The sequence below is a fragment of the Ambystoma mexicanum genome, chromosome 1q, assembly GCF_040938575.1.
Source record: "Ambystoma mexicanum isolate Mex_15411 chromosome 1q, UKY_AmexF1_1, whole genome shotgun sequence".
NCBI lineage: Eukaryota > Metazoa > Chordata > Amphibia > Caudata > Ambystomatidae > Ambystoma > Ambystoma mexicanum.
In genome coordinates, this window is record NC_090922.1 from 1,251,489,832 (window position 1) to 1,251,514,428 (window position 24,597).

Consider the following 24,597-nt stretch of genomic DNA (forward strand, 5'->3'; position numbering starts at 1 on the left):
GTGAAGGTTTTTGACCTTCTAAAAAGAGATGTGCAGACCCATACAGGGATTTTAATGGAAATGACAAAAGATATCGAACAACTTGAATTTTCAGTCGTAGGCCAAAACAATGTAATAAACTGTTCAGTTCTGCCCTTAATGATAAAGATGGAAGATGGCTACACAAAGCATAGTGGAGATTTAATGGAAATTAAGCACCAAATGACTTCTCTTATGAGTGAGAATAAGGAGATTAAGGATTTGTTATTGCAAATTAACGAAAGAAATGCACCGACTTCTTCATTAAACCAAGACCTAGCAATTAAAACAAAAGATTCAGTCCCTGAATTGAACACCTTCGGGGATGATACTCCCCTATCAGAATCAATAATGGAAGAATTCTGCCGATTGGCACAGATTGCTGAGTCAACGGTGGAACAGCTGGCGGAAGATCGACGGGAAATTATAGAGAATTATGAAGATGAGGCAGAAAACAACTATATGTGGAAGAAGAGTTCGCAACAATCTTACAAGAGAAGGAGGAGAGAAAGGCGGAAGAACCAAAAACAAAATAATACAGACTCAAAGTCACGAGGTCGACAAGAAAAGAAAACAAAAAACGTGAAGAATATTGGATCAAAAAAATCAAAGGTAAATAGCTTCGTTAAGGGGATTTCAGATCCTGCGGAAATTAAGGCGAATCAAAAAATCTTGGATAAAAATGGTAGAAGCAAAGGTAACAACTCTCTACAACAAGAAAGAATTTCCGGGGTAAACAAACCCAGAAAACAACAAAGGAAAAGACATCAGATTGATAGAATCCCCGAAGTAGAAGGAGATGTACACCTGGTAAAGAAAACAATGAGTACTCAAACAGAAGGAAAAACTGCTGACCTGGACAGAAATCAACCTCGACATGACTCGATTAGATCAGAGATCACAGGGAAGTTGTTAAAAATAGCTCCTATATTTCTTCAAAAACAAAAAAAGGCTTTCAAAGTACCAATGCTGACCCAGATTGGCTTAAGAATCGCTCCAATATTCAACCAAACAAAAATAAAGACCGGAGATTTGGTGGTCACTCAGGATTCTAGGACGGGTCATGCAGAGGATACAATACGCATTCAAACATCAACATCGAATACGAATGACTACGATCAAACCAAAGAGGTAAGAAGAGAAGAGACTATTAACATCCCAGTGGGAAACTCATCCTCTGAAATGGTAACTGAAAGAACAACAAATCCCCAAGACGATCCGAATCCATATGCAATCCCGAGACTGTGGTTTACAAATGAGGAAAATCGTAAGACTGGTAAACCATTGAATAGGAGTTCGATTATATCACTGGTTAAAAAACTCCCAGAACTATATTTATTTTCAACAAAAGACATTGAATATGTTCGTTTCCCGGAGCCAGAATGTATCAGTTTAGTTGAAGTTGGATTTGTTTCCAAATTGGGGGTAAAAGCTTTTTTAAACCTACAAGAAAGATTAAGGGAGGTGGGTTTGGAAGTATATGAGCAATTGCCATCTCACGCAATAGAAACGATCGAAACTGAGGAATACGAGTTAACTAAGGGAAACACCTCCTTACTGCATGAAACCAATCGGGGAAAAAACGAAAATATTATTAATGATGGGTTACAAATAACATCTTGGTCAATGCTACCAGAGATAATTATGCAAGTCTGCCAGAAGTTGGGTGTATCACAGAGGTCTCTTTAATAGTGACAAATTGAGAATCACTAGTTGGAACTCTCGGGGATCCAGTTCATTCAAAAATAATAAAATGAGAGCGTTGTTATTTGGGGGAAACGATTTGATCTTGCTACAGGAAACATGGTTAGTAAACACCCCGGAACTTGAAGGCTTTGCATTGATGGCACAACCAACTAACTGCAAAGCCAAGGGAAGACCGACGGGAGGTTTGCTGATCGCCTGTAGAAAGACTTTGTTTAAAGAAATAACAATGTTACCTTGCAAGCAGGAAGGAATACTGGTGGTGAGAGTGGTCACTTCCCCCAAAAGTTCTCCAGATAAGGAGATAATAATTGTAAATCTGTATTGGAACCCCGTGAGGGAAAAACTCTGAGTTTCTAGAGTCAATTGCAATAACTCTTTGTGACATTAATATAACGTACTCTGGGGCACATATATTGTTAGCAGGAGATTTAAATTCGCAATGTATCAAATCCAAAAGCCATACACGGAAAATGAAAGAAGCAACGAATAATGGGAGAAAATGGTTGAACTTCTTTGAAGACTGGAATTTAAAATTCCTAAATGGCTCCATAGAAGGTGATGTTCCATCGGTCACAACGTGGGAGAGGGGTTCCTCGGAATCGACACTGGATTACATGCTTTTATCAACCGAATGTTTCGATACTTGTATATATTTTTCAGTGGCCGATGGTGGAACAAGTGATCATAAGCGATTAGTCGCCCATTTAAAATGGTTTAGGGAGGAAAAAATAGATATTTGGGACCAAAGAGTAGAAATTAATGCACAGAAAAATCGGTTGATAAAATACAAGAAGGAAGGAGAGCGGTTAAATAAAGCCCTGAATGGATTCGCCAACTTGGGAGAACAAAATATTTTGTACCAGCACTGTGACCCATCACGGTTTCATGAATTCTTATGGTCAATTGATCCCCCGTCAAGCACCCAAAAGGGTTCGCAGCGAGTACACAAACACTTTTTTGATGAAGCAGTCTGGGTTAAAAAACGCGACACGCAAAAACAATTAAGACTCGCCAAGAAACAGGCTAAAAGTTTACTAGATCTAGAGATAGTATCAAAAAAAATTAAAAACGATTTGAAGAGTTGGACTAGACAACACAGAGGAAAACTATGGCAGAAAGATGGGGAAGAGATGCTGCGTGCATTACAAAATAATTCCTCGCGAAATTTCTGGTCATTAATAAATGCTCCTCTAATACATCAAACCATTGCTCAGACGAATAATGTGTCGGAAGCTAATTGGTTAACTTATTTCAGCACAAAATATCAGGAACCAATGGGAGGACAAAAATATAGAAGTGATAATGGAAATTGGGGTTTAAATTTTGACAAAGAGGATATTTTAAATTTGATCCTAAAATCCTCGGCGTCGAGATCTGCGGGCCCAAATGGACTAACTTACCAAGTCCTCAAAGGAAATGGGACATTGTGGGCTGAAATCCTATATACCCTGTACAAGAAAGTAATCGCAAATAGAATAATTCCATCTTCTTGGAAGACAGCAATTATAATCCCGATCTTTAAGAAGGGGGATCGCAAAAACCCTATTAGTTACAGGCCGATTACACTGCTTGATGTAGAAAGCAAGTTGTTTACTAGTCTGATATTAAAAGAACTTGAAACATGGGCGAAACAAAATAACATAATCCCTAAACAGCAGACTGGATTTAGAAAAGGCCATTCAACTTCATTGAATGGTATAATATTAGCTTCATTATCAAATCTGAAAGATAAAAACAATAAAGGTAGACTTTATGGAGCATTTATCGATTTGTCAAGCGCTTTTGACATGGTAAATCGAGATAAATTATGGAGCAAGCTGGAACAACAAGGGGCACCCAAAACGCTAATTAACATACTAGTAAAACTTCACGAAAGAAATACAGCCAGAGTAAGACTAAATATGGATGGATATTTGTCAGAATACATAAGCATAGATAGGGGGGTTAGACAGGGTTGTATGGTTGCTCCATTTCTCTTTAAGTTTTACTTGGGCGATTTTGAAGCTGCCCTAGAATCTTCATCACTAATAAGCCCTAAGGTGGGGTCTTTGGCCGTAAGATGGCTTATGTATGCGGACGATATAGTCCTCCTTGATAGGACTCCCATCGGTCTACAAAGATTGTTGAATGCTCTCGACAAGTATATGAAATTAAATGACCTGGTTGTAAACCCAGATAAATCTAAGATCGTAATATTTGAGCAGAAAGGTTGCAAAGAAACAAAATATCGGTGGTCAATTGGCAGTAACCAGATACCGGTTGCAAAAGAAGTAATGTACCTGGGCATCACTGTGTATGCGACCCCTACAGTTGGGAAACAGTACGGTGAAATCCTGGCTAAAGGGACACAACTAATAGCTCAGATGAAGAAGATTGCCAGCCTTAATGGCAAATTTTCAATCATGCCTGTCATAAATTTTTATGTGGCCAAAGTAATCCCAGTACTATTGTACGGAATTGAATCTAAACCTTTGTTGTGGTCAATAGACTGGCAAAAAATAGAAGGTTACATTTGGAAACAGGTATTAGGATTGCCTAAAGGATTACACACGATAACTCTCAGATACGAGCTTGGATTAAAATCTTTAAAATACGTAGTTGATTGGAAACTCCTGTCCTTGTATAGGTCAATTATTGTGCCAATGACTAATACATTATATGAAAATCTCCTAGAAAATATGAATTTATATTCCTCACTCATTTTGACAGAACTCAAAAAGATAGCAGAAAATCTGCTGACTTATTGTGAATCAGATAAATTAACTCTGATTTTTAAACCCCCTGAAAGTTAAGAAGTCCTTATCTTTGAGAGACTGGATCTCAACAGGGGACATGGTGAGATCATCCTCCATTCCTGAAGGGTTTTTTAAGTACGGGGAAAACAGGGTGTAGTACCAAGATACTTAATGAAGTTCCCTAACCCAAAAGGAAGACAAAATTTTATGAGGGTACGGTTAAATTTGATTAAAACTGGATCAGTGTTAACCAAATGGGGAGTCACTGAAGGGGCTCGTAGTTTATGCATGGAATGCTCAGATTCAAGTAAACAAACGCTAGAGCACCTGCTAAGATTCTGTAAAGGCACTTGGAAAATTAGGGTGGAATATTTAGGGAATTCAGTTGGGTCATTGGATAGATTATCCTCCGATGCTTTCTGGGAAAGAATGATTCCGGGTCATGAAACAAAATTGACCTTAAATATCTTAAGGGTCTTGCAAAAGACAGGTTTTATATCGTCAGAATACTGTTGATTTATTGTCAAAATAAGGGAAAACTAATTAGATATTGACGTGATGAATTTAATTTTAATATGCTAATTTTATAAAATTGTGACAAATTGATTTTAAATGTTATTTAGATATATTTTATAAATATGATGTTTTTCTTACATGTATATATGTATTGTTTTTGAATGTGAAAAAAACCCCAAATGAGGTTATATCACAATAAAAAAAAAAAAAAAGATAATATTTCTAATACATCATTATGGGGTCAGGTAATTGGTTGGTGTTGTCCATCATAGGTGGTGTGGCAAAGGGGCTTTTCATTGGTTGGCATCTAGCTTTACCAAACATGGACATTTTGACAAGGCATCAAGATATGTGCGTAACACAAGTTGGGGGGGGGGGGGTCGAACCCTGCTGCCATAATTGCAATTAAAGAACACTTCTGATCATCCCAAGGTGATGAGGCCTGGTCTCCCCTTTAAACTCACCCTTGTGTGCTCTCTGGTTTCTCCACTTGCTCTGAGGGAGTTCTGCGGGTGTTTGGCTTGCAATGAATGGCCAGTGTTTTCATGCCTGGATCACGTGCGAGGGTGCAGCGTTTGAAAGGGGATTTTCTTCTATTTATGAAGATTTTAACTAACTCTACCGTGCACGTTGTGTTTGGGAAATCCTTTCCCTATTCTATTTAGAGTGTCTTGGCATAGTATTCCTGTGCACTTGGACATAAAGGGCTGGATGTTTCTATTAATTCAATTAACTTTGAAAGCTACTGCTTCATCTCCTGGGAACTGTTATCTTGTCTTTGTGCTCACTCTGCATGGCTACTACTCCCTTCTGTGTTTAACATTAGCACAAGGTGCAACTGTTGCCCTGATCAACGAATGGATGAGGATGGGATGGGATATGGCCATAAGAAGCCAAAAAACGGGTTGTTTCACCCCCGACAGTCTGCACTCCAGATGTCCGGATGCAGTCCTGGTGTGTCTGCGGACACTTCAGATGTCCTAGGACATCTGTACCTATTTCTGCATTACACGGTTGGAGAAAAGCAGTTTTTTGATGGCTTATAACTTTAGCGCCACTCAATGAAACTGCATGTAATTATGCAATTTCATTCTAGATCTAATCCTGAATGGTTTTGCAAAGTTTTGTGGGATTCTGTCAAGAGGGGCAAAATTATAGGGGTGGGGGGTGCCAAAATATTGTAAAAGCATATAAATGTGGTGTCATTTGACCAATCTGCACAACATTAGGCAGATAGATTTTGGATCTAGATATAAATGGTTTTCAAGTTTTGAGAAAGATTATAGACCCAACCTTCAATGTTTGTGTAAAGTCTGAATGGATTTTGTCACGTGGGGGGTAAGTTATATGACTATTGTATGTACATACATTTTGACACTTTTGAAAAAATAAAACCTGGGCGGATTTCGAGCAAACTCATGAGGAGCATTGGCAAGGACATTAAAGAATGGTTTTGCAACTGTGCCTGTGTTTTATTTTTTGACAAGTGTCATGATGTAGGTACAAAAAATAGTCATGTATCTTTGGTGACTGAGGTATAGCGTGGGCAGTAGCCAGATTGTCTGGGACATGGCATAAGGTCATGACGTGGACAATCTGGCTACTGGCCATGACCGCGAGGGATGTAAAATGTTGTTAAAGTGGCCATGTCCACCAGGGACCAGCTGTGTGGTAAAGTTATTCGAAAGTAGGATAGGTTTGAAAGGGGAAAGAAATGGGCTCGTGGTAATATGGTCATATGGTTCTGCAGGCTGCCATAGAAAGGGAAGAGGGGCTCTGTACGGAGCACCGCCTTTTCAATCCATGCTGGCAATCTTGGAAAAGGATTGTCCTTCCTACAGCAGGATGCCTCAGGCGTCCCGCTATAGGAAGAACATTTTTTAGCACCCTGGGTTCCTGCTTTGTGCATTTCACTTTGGTATCTTAAGCCTTTGGTACACTCCCAACAGTGGTAAAGAACTGCCACACCCATGATTCTCTCTGGGTGCTAGAGGTAGGCATGTCCTCTACCTCATCTTCTTGGTCCTCTTCATTGTCTTTGGAAGTACTGCGCTTTTTCTGTTGTGTGGGCCCTCCATCTGGTGGTGGTTGTGATGGCTCTTGGGGAGGAGGGAGGGCAATATCTGATGCCATTTTTAAGAGAAATAGCAGTTTTACTAATATTCTTCCAAGTAGTGCTTTGCAATAGATTGTTAATGGATAATGAGTAAGTATAGGTGTAGGAGCTTTGCAAGGGTACATTTTGAGCTTGAAAGTTCCTAGATCAGTCGAAAAATTAGTTCCAAAAAGTCTTCCAAGCATGGACCCGATTCCGAAGTGCGGATGCCTTCGCAGACACGTCATCATTCTGCATGCAAGCGCATGGTCACGTGGCACTGTCCGGAAGGTCTTTGATGATATCAGACGTTTGCAGATGTCGACAGATGCAAAAACAGTGGAGAAAGTTGCAAAAAGTGTATAGAAGAGTTAAAAATGATGCAAGAAGGTGGGAAATGGCAGAGTTTTAAGGTGAACCATTTTAAATTGGACAGAAGTGTTGCTATATTGGGGCAAGTATGATATTAGTAATTTGTAGGAAAACAGCGTGCACTGACAAAAACCCATGAAATTCAATGAAAAAACTTTGTTAAAGGGACATTATTGTTACAAGTAAAACCGAAAAACCTCAGAAATTCGCGAGTTATGGTAAGCTGAGCAACCATAACTCGCGCCACCACCGTGCACTGCTAAGACTAACCCAGGACATCAAAGATGACCTCACAAAACTAAATAGTCATTAGCTACTGTTACAATTTTCCCGGGCAAAAACCTATCATAAATCGGATTTGGGACACAAGCAAATCTACAGGAACAAATTCAGCTATTTTTAACATATTTCCGAAAATTACTTTTTGACATCACTTTTGGAAGAAAATGTGTAAAAATGTGTAAGAAGTTATTCCCTACCTTTCACCTTCCCATGCCAAAGTTCCATTTCAGGGACTTGTGAGTGGCTATATTTTCGTATATATTAATGTTTTTGCATATAAAATGTGCGGTGTGAGCGAATTGAGCACATACTCTGCAACTTGCTTCTCAACAATTATTCTTTCAGTAAGACAGGTCAATCGGCCATGTCCCAGCAACAAGGCCTGTCTCTCACAGCTGAAGCCCATCAACTTACTGAAGGCCAAATGTGACGATTTTCTCCAGATGGGAATCAAGTATCAGCACCTTAGTCCCCCATCACCAGCTGTGGACTACATCCCAATCCAAGTTGAACTCCGAGATGAACACAGTCGATTTCCACTGCAGGTAGGTCTGGTGGAGAGCTTTGTGTAGAAATGTTGGTGATGAACATATGTACTAATATCTGAGAACAACCAATTATTTCCTAAAAACAACCCTGAAAAATACATAGAAAATATACAAAATTTCACATTTCATGTTTAATGCACTAAAGTTGTAACACTGTGCATTGAACGGCAACCAAGCGGTAATTTTGTACATGTTAGTAATAAAAGCTATTCATCTAGTTATTTTACGTGGGTAGATTCTGGGAAAAACAAAGCAACGGGCGAATGTTAGGGTGGAGGCGAGCGGTAAATTTGATGGATTATAAAAGGGACGCACAGAAAAGTGGATGGATAAACAGGGTTCAGTTAGGGTGACAAAGTTTGTATAAGTGTGTCTGTCTGTGTGTAAAATGTGGTAGGACGAGATTGGAAAGGAAAACATTGTGCGAATAAGATTTTCACATGCTCGCAGTTTAAAGTGTCATGGAGTGGCATGCTCGGTGTGATAGGTGCATAGTTGTGTGATGGCCCAAGATATGCTACGGAAAACCATGAAGTGTGGCGGCCAGAATTGTCAGGGAGCCTTCTTTAAGGTTAACCCCAGGGGTGTAATATGTGAGCGTCAAGCTAACTGTCAGAAGTGACGGAGCCAAACATTGGCTGTGTAAAACAGAGAAAGCATGGAGGCACGGGGTGAAAGAGCGACTAGGGAACAGAATTTGAAATCCAAACTCCAAGAGCCATCCATGCATGGCCTCTTCATGGAGGCAAATTCATAGGTGTGGGCTGTGGAAAGGCTAACATCCGGTACATGGAGGAGACTGGCTTATCTTAATGATGGCCTTCGGGCAATACCTGAGCAAAGGCCAGTATGCAATTGTCTTTGAAATTGCACCAGTGGTGGAGTACAAATTCATTGGCTATATCTGTATGATTTGTATGTGCTTTTTTGCTGCCTCCCAAAACATAAGCTTAATTTCAGAATGGAGACTCCAAAGCTCCATTCCATTTGTGAACATGATTACCCTTTATTCCAACAATCATGTATTCCTTTTTCCTCCTCTCCCATTAATGGAGGCACCTGGTGGGGAGGCCCTCTTGGCTCCCTTCCACTCATCTTAGATCATCATTAATGTTTACCTTAATGGCACTGTGTTGGTCTAAGGCCCTAAGGCCAACCTCCTCCTCTTTGATAGACACTTCCCGTGCTTCATCAACTTTCTTTCCTCTCCTGCTGTCCCTTATTTCCCTTCTACGCTTCCTTACCTCCTTCCTCTGACACCTCTCTGGCACCTTCCTCCTCCACCACCTTGGCTATCTTGTCCTCTCCTCCTCCCTCTTCTGCCCACCCTCAGGCTCCTTCTACACTTCTGCAGGGAGTACCTCTTACCTGTACCCCTCCCCGGAAGTCTTTTAAGGGTGGCGACCTTCTCCACATTGCCACTCTAAACTCTCAATCAGCTGTCAAACACTCCTCTGACATCTGCCATCTCCTGGAAGAACTCCACCTTGATGTCCTCTGTCTTACCGAGACATGGTTCACGGCCAGATCTGTCTCGAGTGTTGACACTCTCCTCCCTGATGGCTACAAGATCCTATCCGCACCCAGATCCAACCGTCCCAGCTGGGGTGTAGCCTTGATCTTCCTGGAGTGGATTCCTGCCTCCATCATTCCTATGCAGGCCTACTCCTCCTTTGAATGCCTGGTCTGTAGGCTCTCTCACTCTCCTGGCCACTCTCTCACTGTGGCTACTATCTACCAGCCACCTGGTCAGGTAACTTCCTTCCTCTCCAAGTGGGCGGACTTCGCCTCCTCCCTTCTGGCCTCGTCCACTCAACTCCTCCTCCTCGGAGACATAAACATCCACCTGCATGTTTCCTGTACCTCATCTGGACTCTTTAACAACCTCTGCAACGCTTTCTTTCTCCATTCTTCCCTCTGGCTTGACTCACTCTGCAGGTCACACTCTGGATGTTCTGATCTCCTCTGACCTCCCCCTTTCTAACACTTTTCACCACTCCTCTCTCCTGGAGTGACCACTTTCTCCTCTCTTCTCTCTCTCTCTCTCTCCTTCTCAGGCCAAGCCAACCCCCACACTGCCGCCCACCTTCTTGTTCTTCCGACCCATGAAGGGTGTGCCAGTGGAGGCTTTCGCCACCACTTTCACTCCTCCTCCTGCACCTCTTGCCGACTCACATCCTGATACAGCCCTCTCTAACCTCCACTCATCTATCTTTGACACTCTTGATATACTTTCCACTGTCAACTTGAAGCCCATAGCCAAGTGCAATTGTTGGTACGACTCAGACCTCATCATCCTTATAAGCAAGTTTAGGGTGGCTGAGATGAAATGGCTGGCATCGTGTGCATCCTCTGACAAACTGCCCTGCTCCAAAGGAAGTACTGACTTTCTGTCGACACTAAGAAGTGAGCTTGCATCCAAGCCTGCGTTGCTGCGGCATCTAACAATGCGGCTGAACTCTTTAAAGTCTGCAAGGAGCTGGCCAATCCTTCTGCAGTCTCTACCTCTCCTGTCCCCTCCCAGGCCCTCTACACGGCCTTGGCTTCACATTTCATCTCAGAAACCAAGGACCTCCTGTCCACCCTCTCTTCCTTTACTCCTTCCTCCTCTACTTTTGCCTCTACCTCTGGCCTTCCTGTGGCCACCTCACCTCCTCCCTTCTCTTCCTTTCCTTTGCTCACCCCTGATGAGGTTTCTAGACCAGTTCGATCTATGAAAGTCTCGCCAAAACAGGTTGTTTCCTGTTCGTCCAAAACCATCAAGGACCACATTGACACCCTTGCTCCAGCCTTGGCGGAGTCCTGCAACTACTTGTTCATCACTGGAACCTCCCCGGCCCCAAAGCACTCTTTTGCACCCTCTTCTCAAACCCTAAGCCGTCCCCTCCTATCCCAGTAACTATCGCCTGATCTCCATTACTCCTTTCCTGAGCAAACTCTTGGACAAGCTGGCCATCTCCCAGCTTAATCTTCACACTGAATCTGTTGGTTGTCTCCATGACCATCAGTTGGACTTCAGAGCGGCCAGAAGCACAGAAACTGCTCTACTGAGCATCTGTGAATACCTGCTCTCTAACCTGGATGCGAACCACCCCTCTGTCCTCATCCTACTCCATCCCTTTTCTGCCTTTGATACGGTCAACCATGCCATCCTGCTCAACCAGCTCCATGATAACCTGGGTATCATTGATCAGGCCCTGGCCTGGCTGACTTATTCCCTCTTTGACCGGCTCTCCCAAGTCCAACTTGGGTCCTTCCTCTCCTCTATCTCGATCTCTACCTGTGGTGTACCCCAGGGTCTAGCTCCCCTCAGCCGCCTTCTTGCCCTCTCTCATCCCGGATTGTCTGTCTGCAATCCAGGAGTGGTGTGCTGCCAATATTCTCTGCCTTTATGCCAGTAAGATGAAGATCCTCCTCTTTGGCTCACCTGCACCTTCCTTTACTGTCACTCTCTCGCCGCTCACCCTGGGCCCTCTTCCTGCTCCCACCTGTGAGGCTAAGAACCTCTGGGTCATCTTCGACTCCACACTCTCCTTCTTTCCTCACATCTCTGACATCTCTAAGAAGTCAAGCTACCAGCTCTACCTCCTCAGAGGTATTCTTCCTTTCCTCACCTTACCTCAGAAGCTCACAGTCTCCAGAGCTCTGCTTCTCTGTAGGCTGGACTACTGCAACAGCATCTTTCTAAATCTACCTGCCCCTACTCTCCGTCCTCTACAACTCATCCAGAACAAGACTGTGAGACTTGTCCTTGGCCTCAAGCCCATGGATCGTATCTCTGTTAGGCAGAATTATATGCAGTACCCTTTAGGAACAACACACACAATTAAGACTACAAGTAACAGTACAAATTCACCTTTGGTACAAGCCTGTACTACACAGTAAAGTGGTAGCGAAGGCTTGCAGCTAGACCTATCTCAAGAGTAAGTGAGCAGTATCAAATAGTTACACAAAGGACAGCAATTACTATGATTCAGGCAAACACTGACTCAAGGTTTTCAAGTAAAAGAATATACATTTATTTTGCTCTTTCGTTGTATAACATTACACTATTATAAGCAGTTTAAAAATCACACTCTTAATACACCACACCACTTCCCTTAAATTCCAGACAAGTTAAGCTCACAAAATGAAGTGGGAGCAAAATGGCACTCCAGCAATTTAAAAAGGGAGGGAAAGGCATAGTTTAATAGAAATTGCACCACACTAACAGGTAAGGACTCAGGGCAATTGAGCAAGTGGAACTACAGTGATAGAATCAGGTAGAAAAGGTTTAGGGCCAAAGTCAATAGGACAAAAGTCTTTTGTTCAAGATCACACGGTTCAGGGTAGTTCGCAGTGAAGTTTGTGCCATGGATTCCGGACGAGGATGGTCACTAGAAAAGTTAGTTCAAAGAGAAGAGAAGGACAAGCCTCGGATTGGAGAAAGATTTCAAACACTTTAACCGCGGCTGAATGAAATGAACAACCGGATTTGCACAGTACCTTAAAACAGAGAGGAAGCTGTAGCTGAGGCGGACGTTCCTGGTTGTTCCTGCAGGCTCACGGTTCCTGAAGCGACTGTCGGACTGACAAGAAGTAGGAAGACTGGAGGGTCCTGCACTACCCAGGGAACCAGCAGCAGAGCAAAGCAACGAATAAAAGGTGCGCTCCTTAAACCCAAGCAGGGTCCATACTTCCTGGCTATCTGGCCCACTGTAGCTCTGCACAGTGAATTCGACCAGAGGAGGGGTCCTGGCTTGCAGTTTGGGCGAACTGGTTGGTACCACCAGCTCAAGGGAAGAAGTTTCCTGGAGGATCTTCTCTGAAGATTCGGACCTGCAGCAGGGCTTCATCGGGCGGTTCAGTCGTTGAAGGGGTCCTCTTCCATCAGCTCCTCGTTGGTTCTTTCATTCCATTGGCGACTCTGCCTTTCCAGTCCCAGACTGCTTTTTATGCAGTTTTCCCCCATTCATACAGCCTGGCTGTCAATCACACAGCAGGCTGGCTGCCCTGGCAAGGACAGTCACCCAGCCATTCAAACAGGAGTGCGACTTGGGTTACCAATGGAACCCATGGCAGGGGTCCTAAGACCCCTCCCTCACATCCTGCCTACCCAGACTTTCAGCCTTAAGGAGGGCTTCTGTGCGGAAGCCCGTGAAAAGACGGCGAACAAAGGAGTCAACCCCGGTTTGGCACGCAGAGAGAAACACGAGAAAGACTTTAACAAAAAGAAATGGCGAATAAACCCAGCTGGAGCCAAAATACAATGTATTTGGTCAAGCGGGTTTATGTTCGAGGCTAATATAATAGCCTAAAACAATACCATGGCTACATAAGTTGACCGCGGTAGAAAAATTAGGGTAGTTACCACTGCCATCAGCCAAGTCTTGATGTAAAGGGAGTGAAACAGTGCTCCAAGAAGGACAGACAAAAAGGGATAGAAATTGACCCTTTCCAATACTCCATGTAAGATGGTTTGTACTGGGTCTGTGATTTAAAGAGACTACATAAAGTTAATGGCAACTTTACATGTTTCTGGGAGACAGTCAGTCCCACAAAAATGGAGTCCGTGGCAAGTCTAAAAGACAACCCTGTGTCACTGCACTGAAGGTGCTATGTAACGCACATAAAAATGATGCTCATGGTGTAGGTGAGGCTCCACAGCCCAAGATCGCACAAATGGCAAAAACACAAACAGCAAAATACATGTAAGACTGGGAAAAAGGCTCACACTCTTAGCAGTTGAAAAAAATAAATCCTAGGAATCCAGCAAAGCTGCTGAGGGACTCATCAGGTAAGGGAAATTAGCCATTTGAGAATTCTCCCTAACACTCTCCGGGCCTGAAATCACTCCACTGGCTCCCAGTGGCTGCAAGAATCAAGTTCAAGGCCCTCTGCATTGTCCACAAGGCCTTCTGGGGCCTGGGACCACAATACCTCCAACTCTCTCTTCAGAAATATCTTCCTACTAGAGTTCTTCTCTCCTCCAACTCCTTGAGGGTCAGTCGCTTCTCCAAGCAACATGTTGGGGCCGATCTTTGTTCGGATGGTGCCTCCCTCTGGAACAGCCTCCCTGCCTCTCTGAAACTTGAGCAGAACCATTGCTGGTTCCGGAAGCATCTCAAGACCTTCCTCTTTGCTTCTGCCTTCTCTCTTCCTTTCCCCTGCTGATCTCCTGTCTGATACTGCACTGGTCACCTGGCTACCCACTGAAATTGGGCCCAGGTCCCGGTCCGTTTAGTTGCACACATGCACTGCCTCAAGGCATCCTCTGCCCTGCGGTCTGTATCTGTAACCCTACAGTCCCCTTCCTGGACGTACTCATGTTGTCTGCACTTTTAACACTCACACTTGCCACCTGTTGGCTGCACTATTTGTATTGATTCCAGGACCTGTACTTGCCCATCCTTCTTCCACCCCCCCCCGCCCAGGCACTCCTCCTCCCCATTCTCCTCTGCACTTCTGCAATCTCAATGTCACTAGGCCTAGTAAGATTGTGGTTTTTTGTCCTCCCTCTTTTCCCGCTCCCTTGCTTCGTTGCCCCTTGAAACACTTTAATATAGGCACGTTATAAATGCAATTTCATATAATATCATATCATAGACAGATTCCTGCTTTCAAACATTTGAAAATTCTACATAGGCAAATCCAGAATAAAGTAACCTGTCACATGGATGCTTCAGGCAGCAGAATTGCCCATACCCAGGGCCTTAATACAGCAGAATTTCTATTACCCAGAGCAGTAACAGACCTCCTTGTCAATGACCGAGGGGAGCTGGCTGAGGGAATGGGGTTTGTTCTTCTCTTGGCTGAATGCACAGAAGTGGCTCAGCTAAGCAAGGGGGAAGCCGAACTGACCAAGGACGGTTTGGTAGGTTTCTCCCCCCACCCCAAGAAAATATTTTGATAATGGGCTCAAATGTTGTATTTTACGGTTTTGTAGTGGAAGACTTTAAAACATCTATTTGATGCCAAGCTACCAACAATGGACAGGAGCATTTTCAAACACGTTTCCATAATACCTTTTCCCGCTCTGTGCCAGTACTATGCCAGTGTAAAAAACATTTTCATATATGTCCGTGCTAGTGCAACTATAGATGCCAGTTTTCCCCACATAAGAGAATACTTATCTTTAATGTTCCCATAATGCAAGTAATGATAACTATACCAAAACATGTCCATGTTGGCTCTGCCAATATAGGCCAGTATCTCCACATAATAACATACTCCTGTTGGCTTTGCCTTAATGCAAGTATAAGAAAAGCCATGCCCCAGTAAGAAATCACGTCCTTGCCGATTGCACAAATGTGCCCACCCCATATATGAACCTTTTTGTTGTATTTGCCCCCAAAGTCAGTAAAAACCACCGTAAGAAAACATTGCTTTGTGGGTTGCCCAATGCCCCCATGTAAGATCACTCATGTGGTCTTTGACATTGTCACCTGTAAAGTTGCCATGCCACAGTAAGGAATCATGGTCTTCCCTATCCCATGTAAGAACACTCATCATGTTAGCTTTGCTCTTAAACTAAATGCAAAATTCCACGCCCCAGTATCCAAAGATCCAGATTTCCAGCACCATTGTAGTACCCTTCCACCACACCAAAACCTCCTCCATGTATTAACACTCATCAAGATGGCTTTGCTTTTCCTAAAAATGCCAGTAAAACCTGCCATGCCCTTGTGAGCGACACACACGTGCACCCATGTACACCATTACCATTATCATTCATACGCCTGCATATACAGACACTCCCTTGCATACATGCGCATTTACTCTGACACCTCCTTGCACGCATACATACAATACTCACACACACACAAAAAAGGTTTTCTTTCTTGTTTCCCTCCAGACTCAACAAGACACTGCCTACTTAGCTGCTCTCTGGGCCTCCGGGTACCGCACATCACATAGACAGGAACATGGTCCGTGACATGTACAGAGGAGCCGAAGAGCAACCAATGCTAGTTTGTACTTAAAACTTCTCTATTTTAGGGAATGCACTGTAAAATAAACAATTTGCCTATGAGGTTTGCAAATATGAATCAATGTCTTTACTTCCTCTGCATTCAGTTCAACATACATTCAATGAGTGACATTTACTTAGCCATACCTTTACTTCTTTCACTTCCCCTAGCATTCACTTCGCCATTACAGGGGAAGACCCCCTGTAACTCCCCTTGTTTCTTTACCCCTTATTCTACTCCCCTGCCACCAATTGACCCCAACCCTAACCTTTAGTTAACCTGAACCACATGCATTGCATGTGAAGATGCAGACAAAGTAAAGGCATGGAGAAGTGGGAAGGAAGAGGAGGAGCTCAACATAAATCCCCCTGCCGCAGAGTTGCTGTTGAGTTGCAGTCTTTGGCAATGGCAGTGCTGGAGTGCTGGAGCGTGCTGTGCAATTTTCCTTGTGTGTAATAGAGCGGATGTTGAAGGAAGTGGAGGAGCTCAACATAAAAATCCATTGCTGGCGCAGAGCGCTGTGGAGTTTCTGCTGAGTTGCATTCTTTGGCAGTAGGAATGCTGGAGCGTGCAGTGCAAAATTCCTTGTGTGAGACAGAGCAGATGTTGGAAGGAAGAGAAGTTCAACATAAAAATCCTGCTGTGGAGTAGCTGCTGAGTTGCAGTCTGTGGCTGTTGTGCTGGGTGAAAGCCACAAGCGGATAACGCACTGAAAGACAGAGATGACGGAGGTCATGCTCCCAGCCTTGAAAGTAACTTACTGTGATATCCCCATCTCTCCTCATTTATTGGTATCTGTGCACTTTAACTTACCATGTATGATTTGCCAAGCGAATCTGTCTGGGACAATTTCTTGACTGTGCCTGATACGTTACACCAGGTTAATCAGCCTGTGTTATGCAAGGGAAACGCCTTGACATTGTTTTTTGATCCACCATTTCCTCCAAATCAGCTATTAATGGAGGTAGTAATGATGGAGGGAACCACCCACCTTTCTGTGGATGCACCCTCCACTGGTGGGCCGCCATTGTCTGGCTTTGTTTTTTCAGCAGATGTAGTTGATACAGAAATAGCTGGGGAGGCTGTAAAGAGTATGGCACAAAATGCCTGCTTTGCTTGCCACGAGAGTGACAACATGGCGGAAGTGGGGCGGTTGGTTGATGAGGTGTTTGCATCAGAGGTGTTAACACACTGCTCAAAATGAACCCCAACATGTCCTGTACGGAAGCTACAAAAGAAGAGGATTATTCCCCCCGCCCCACGACCACGAGCATGGAAGTTCATATGAATAATATTACTCGACCCATGATTCATAGGGATTCTAACATGATGGAAGTTTGCTTGAGGCTGACTTAAACAACTGTGAAGTTGTTTGTTTAAACCAAGCCATCATCGTAGATGGAGACATCAGTCAGGGGGATGTGAGCGTGGGTCTCGATGTAATAATGTTGGATTTGGAAGATGCTGTTTCGTCAGTTAACAGTTCTGCTTCCTTATGGAAAATTGTCTGCAGCAGGGCCTCCATCACAATTTAAGAGACTTGAATGAGAGAGTGAAATTAACAGCCCCTCCACCTCTGCTCTGAATTTTGTTTTAAGTTCTTTTCTCAGTCTTTACAAAAATATGAAATGAAAACTTTCAGCACATGCTTTACGGTGAAATCAAGATCACGCTGCAAATCCTGAAAGAATTAAAAGATTGTCTGGAGAAAGTTACAGCGGGTTTGACCAATGAAGGTAGCAATGTGATCGCATGCTCCTCTGAAACTGTGCCACAAAGGCAGGGAAATTGTGTTAATGAAATACATACAGGGCCCCTTGATGGACTCCAAGTCAAAAAAAGCGACCATAAAATCAAAAAATGGCAGAATTAACCAGCCAAGGAAGAACTCAATAAAATTCCTCAGAAGCCTGCATTCAACTGAGTAAGAAGCAGCAAAGTCGTTGGAATTTATCTTGGGGGATTCGTAACAGGGCCATGTCCCCCACCCTCGAAGAAACTCCGTTTGGTCTTTTAACTCAGTCAATATGAAGGAGGAATTTTCTTAAACTGTGGCTCCCATTTGTGGCCATATTCCCATAGATCTAATGGGGCCCAGCAACCTGCTGGCAACAGAGCAATCACACGAATCCGTATAGTTTGAACTTATTTCAAATATTTGGAAAAAAAATCCAGCTAACACCAAAGGAAAACAGGTCCGCACTAGTGTGAGGTTACAGGCAGAGAATGAAAGGAGAGGCTTGCTTGCATCAGAATATATATATGCGATTGCATTTGATGTTCCCTTGGGTTTGCAGGGTCCCATATCTGTAAAATAAGTCGCTGAAAGATGTACACAGTCGGAAACTGGTGTTCAGCTGTCATCAGGAGTTTTGATATCTGATGGCTTGTCTTTTTCCCCTTCTCTGCCGATCTCCTATCCACAACTCTCTCGTGTTGTTATGAGCTCAGTTAATATCCAATAAGAAGTCGCATGATACCACCTATTCTAATAAGGTGGTGCTGGAACTCACAATTAAAATGGACTCTGAAATTGTACTGAATAGATCATGTTTTAGAACTTCTACATGAAGTTCCTGCACTGCAATTGCTTTCAACCAGAGATATAGATTACATATATTTTTCTGACAATGAGTGTATGGACAAAGTAGGTTTTAAGTCATTGCTTGTGGTGAAACTGTTGCTGGATGAAGCGGATCAAATTCATAGACTTGGTTATGACATCTTCCAAGGAAAGTTGGAAAGGACATTCTGTCAGTGACTTAAAAGAGGGGGACGGGAATTAACTGGAAAACCCTGGCCCAAGATCTTTTGAAGATAACATGTAGCAATTCTCTGAGTAGTGGAAGAATGGTTTGCCCTGAGACTCCAGTTTGTAAAGCCAGTTATGAGCAGAGTGAGGATTGGTCCTGGTTGCCTGTTACTTTCCACCGGTACTTTAGAAAATTAGGCAATGACGGATCTGGGCTTTAACCTCTTCAAACATGTCCCTTTTTGTTTCGAATATGCAGGTTTAAATAGTTTTATGAATGATGTGATGAAGGCCTTTATTTTTAATAATTTTTATATTATTTTGCTTAAAGAGACCTGGTTAGCCTCCCACAATACGATCGATGGGTCCACGATAGTTCAGCAATTAGCCCTCAACCCTAATGGGGGCGTCCATCAGGAGGGTTGCTTCTTGCAACATGGAACACTGTCATTAAGAAAGGGGAGGTTGTATCTGCAGCAGTAGCAGGCATTGTAGCATTAAATACCTACTTTAAAGAAGGTGTGGGTGTTCAGGACACACTTCTGATGGATCTTTAATGGGACCCCACAAGTCCCAAAATTGATGATTTCTTACTGAATGTTGCTAATGTTTTGGCGGATTGCAGGATTTTCCAGGACAAACAAAATATTGTTTTAGCTGCAGATTTAAATTCATAGTGTTTGTCCACAGATCCTGTGGGTCAAAGCGTCTGCCTAGTTTGCAGAATGGATTAAAATGGAGGAAGCTCTTTTGATGATTGGAACCTGGTGGTACCTAATGCAAACATTGAAGAGGTTTTGCAAACTAGGGAAACATGGAAAAACTGTTCCGAAACCTTAATAATTGACTATATTGTGTTCTCGTGTACAATACTAATTAAATGTGAGTTCTTCAAAATAGTCAAATTATGGTGACCACAACATCCTCACGGCTGATTTTACGAACCTGGAATCATGTAAATCATTGGAGAACACACCCCTTGGTGTAAATCAGTGAGGAGATTGAAAGTCCAATTGCTGTGTGCATGATGCTAACCTGGTCAGAAATTTACAAAATGTCATGTTAATTTCCTCTAGGGAACAGCTGGAAATGGTTTCTGGAAATGGTTTCTGTAGCATCTAACTTTGTTCAATTTTTGTGTGATCCGGATTTCCCTATGTGCCCTAGACAAAAAAATAAGGGAAATCCTTGTCACCAATTTGATCAGGCCATGCAGGAATCTCATAGATGAGGATAATTATGGGAAAAAAAAGTCTGATGCAAGAATAAAAAAAAACTGGTTACGGTTGCATTGTTTCCTGATGGCACAAAAAGAACAAGAACAAATGTTGGCTACATTGATTAATATAATTGTTCACAATTTCTGGTCTTTAATAAATCAGGAGGAGACTTCCCAATCCTCACTGCAACGTAATCCTGTATTGGAATTTTCTAGAGAAGCAGCTGCATGCCTCTGCATGATATCATGCTCGCCTACACCTATATGGTGGAAGCCTGAGATCGTGCCGTGTTTGACACCAGCAGTTGTGTCAAAACCGCAGCGTATATTCTAAAGAAGATACCCGTTGAGACAACCCTATCAAATGTATCCCCAGAGATGATAATCTGAGGGAGGAACTCCATGAAGGAATATGAAAAAGAAAAGAAATAAGAGTTTATGAACGCCATCTCAGGATATTGTGGGATGTTTCAACCCACTGGTCCAGGCCCTGCAACATTACTGTGCATTGCTGGCAGCAGAAGCATCAGAAATGGCCGCCGGAAAGCATGCTGCTCGCTAAAAATCACCCAAAATTGCACAATAAAAATCAGAAAAATAGCCGCCATCCTCTTTTGCCTATCTTAGTGAACACAGGAGACCACTGCCAAAACCCACTATTGGGCTACCCACAAGTAGCCTGAAACCACTTTAAAAAGCAATGCTGATTGCCAAAAGAAACACAGAGCTGTTTGGAAATCCGTTTCTTGGTTGTCAAATTTGGAAAAAATCATGGCTCACAAACCACCCAAAATATCCAACCTCCTTGTTGGGTGTTCCACATCATGCTACTTCAACAACCCATAAAATTACAATGTCAGCAAGAATCATATGTTATCAGAACAAAATCCACTTTTAAAGATACTTGATGGAAAGAAATCTGTCAAAAATGGGTGCAGTACCGTTACTCGGTTCCAACAGACGCTGGCGATCTCTAAATCTGACAGGAGAAACTTGTATTTTCAAAGTTGAATGTGTCAAAGAAGGGATTTCATCAAATGCCATATAGAGTGCCACACATTTGATTTTCATGTTGAAAACTGGAATTAAAGATATGTTTGCTGATTTAAATTTATAAATGTAATGTTTTCACAAGGAACTATGTTACAATTGACCATAAGGTAACCAGATTTAGCTAAAACTTCCAAAAGGCTTTCTTTCCCTGAGAATCTCCCACCTTGTTCATTCCCACCAAAAGGAGAGGATTTCACATTGGCATGTTAATCAGAAGGGGAGGAGATTTCCACTGCTGCCCTGAGCAAGAAACAGTGGGTTCCTTGAACTGAATAGAAAATGCTAATTCGGGTGTGACTGACCACAATAGCTCTGGCAGGAAGGCAAGCCATGTGACCCTCTGTCTTTGGAGACGGGCCAGACTGGAAATGTGGATTGAAGTTGAAGTAAATGTATGTTTTAGAAAAATGCTTATAGCAAATTGTACTGAACTGACAAAAATATGAAACTTATAGGTTGTTAAAATGAAAAATTTGCTCACAGTTTAAAACTAATTTGGAATCTGTGCGATGTTCTGAGTCTGAACCCCGGAAATTATTCATATTCCAGCCATTGCGTTTATGTTAGGAACATGAAAAATTACAGGAATATCCCCAAATGGGATGTGTATCATGTATAAGAATTGGTGCAGAACTAACATTGAGAAACCCACCAAAAGTGCGCAAAAAGTTGTCCTTTATGAACTAAAGCTTGCATGAAGATGAGAGTTGGACAGCAATGTACCTTAAGCAATCTGTCATGTAATTTTGTATTATTAACAAGTTCAATCTGTCATGTAATTTTGTATTATTAACAAGTTGTGCATCTTGGATATATGTTTTGGGGAGAACATAGATTTCCTAAGTAAAAGCAAAGGGAAGGGATTTCCTTTGGATCATAAACACAGTGTCACTCTGACACATATGACACTGCTCCTGTCTCAAATCAGGAGAGGGGAAATTCTCTGACCTATCAGATCCTTAGAGGGTTGGGCATAGATAATCAGCCTCCCCACCCACTTTGGAAATGGATAAATATGGACTGCTGAGGACAGACAAGACGCACACACTTTCCACTCATTAACTGATTCCTTGGTGAAGCACCCTGCAGGAAGATCCAGGCTCCAGACATAGATCCAGAATCCAGACTCTGGAACTTTGAAGCAGAAAGGCACAATCCAAAAAGCTGAACCCTTTTCAGCAGGCCTTTAAAATCTAGCAACCTGATTTTAACCCCTAAACTTCCAATGGGCACCACAAAATCCAACAGCCTGGCTGAGCTGTTTTGCTGTTCTAGCTAATCACCTCGTGCTAGAACCAAGATCCAGACCCATAGAGCAGAGCTTTACCCAGAACCAACCCGTCAGATCCAGTCCAAGAGGCCGCGCAGACCAGAGGGCCTTGCTGAGAGCAGAACCCAGTGGCTGAGACCTGTCCGGTAGCGAGAGAATCCTAGTCAAACCCTTGTCCAGATCTTTGATCGGCCCATTCCATTCCAAAGCCATAGGAGTATTTAGTATAGAACTGTCCATAGTCGCCTCTTAGTATTAAGTAACCCAATCCAATCATTCCAACCTATCCATAATTGCATTATTGAATCTCTTTGTCTATCCTAAATTCTTCTCTCCTCCACCTAATCCTTGATAATTGTTGTGATAATCATCTTGGCGCTAATATATATATTTTCTGGAGAAAGGCAATCATCTCGTGCAGACAGAAACCTTCCGGAGACGCCTCTGGATAGGTGGCTGGGCTGTCGTGTAGTTTGCGGCTCCATAGACTCTTTAGTGTTAAGAAATCTTTATTCCTAATCTTTAAAGCGCATCTTTCATTTTGAAATCTTGACTGTTTCTGAAAAATCTACCTTCACAAAAACCTTTAACTTTTGAACCATACGTCCTAGAAACACAATTTAAATGTCATTCTGAAGCTAACATCCTCAGCTTTGAAGCGAACCCAAAATGACATTCCAATTCCTTATAGTTTTGCTGTAATCGTGTTTCCCGCACACGGAAAAGTTGCCGTGATTTGCAATTTGGCTCAATTTCAATCTATGTAAAACAGCTATTTCTTGATTTCAACTTCTGAATTTCGGTTTCCATCTGCTAATCATTCAACAATCCTTGCTAGTGTTGACCTGAACCTATCCGAAGCCACTCTCACTAGTTCTGAATCCCATTTAGCGAATTAAAATCATTTTTAGCATTTTCCCATTCATTGCAAATCACATTCAAAAGCATTTTGACCTGTTTTTAAAGGCATACCTGTTCTCTCTAAACTTGCTGGGGGGAATTGGGATTGAACTGCATTGTTGATTGTTATTCCGGATACCTGTCTGCCCTCATTCCATATCTTTATATTGCATATTGGGGGGAGTGAGTAGTAACAGGGGAAAGAGTGATTACATTGTCTTTGGTTGAATTCATATCAAGTTTATTTCTGTGTTGCATTCTTTCATATCCCTGCATTTCCTTGAACCGCACCAAGTATTCTCTGCTACATTAATCTTCCTATTCCTACTCCTAATTGATTAAAGAGATTGTTGATATTGTAATATTGCCCATTGCTGATCATTGTTCATATTCATAAGTGTGATATTCAGATATTATTCATGTTCATAAAAGTGTAATCTATATATTGTTCAATTCTTCAAATAAATCTTTTAATTTGCAAAGCAAACCTATTTCTTGGTTCAGTGAGACTGGGGGTATTCAAAGAGAGGGGCGTTATATAATGGTACATCATCCAGAATTAAAAGAACTTTGACATAAAAATATATAAATAAGGGTTTCCATCGGGCATCCTATACTAGGCGTTGACTTAGTTGGCGTGCTGGATTGAAATCACTTACAGATTGGGGGCCGGTGGCCGGGATTTCTGGATTAGAACTACCACTTGTGCAGCTTAATACAGTGTGATAACTGACAGGATACATAAATCCTGTTGGGCTACCACGCTGTGTTACGCTGTAAAAGCACCCCTCAAAAGGGAACGCTCTAAGGAAACGGTCTGTTTTACAAAATAAAATAAAAAAACTTCTGTAAGTCGGGAAGGAAATCAATATTTCCAAAATGGTGACATTGGTAGACATCAAGATAGCTAGAGAACACCTTTTACATAAGTTATTTGTGAGAGGTGTGTGGACTGAGCAGGACCAGAATGTGTGGTTGCAGGCAATCACACAACAGATCACTGCAACTGGGTTAGATATCTGGAGAGATCAGGGTCCCTTACATGTGGCCCTGAGTGAACTATATATGGCTCCTAAGGCCAAGGATGAGCAAAATAAGATTGCCAAGATAGCGGCATATTTATATTTATCTATGGGAGCCATACAGGACAGATATGCTGAAGGCCAAGATCTGGCAAGTAG

General features: G+C 42.6%; 1 protein-coding gene across 6 annotated transcripts in view; it reads left to right on the forward strand.

The window, feature by feature from the left end:
• LOC138545302 (FRAS1-related extracellular matrix protein 1-like) overlaps positions 1–24,597 on the forward strand; it is a 1,530,918-nt gene that overhangs the window by 240,177 nt on the left and 1,266,144 nt on the right. For all 6 annotated transcript variants that reach the window (XM_069642060.1, XM_069642059.1, XM_069642062.1 and 3 more), the window contains one exon: positions 8,071–8,270. In XM_069642060.1, the coding sequence (XP_069498161.1) occupies positions 8,071–8,270 (200 nt within the window). The remainder of the gene's footprint in view (positions 1–8,070; positions 8,271–24,597) is intronic.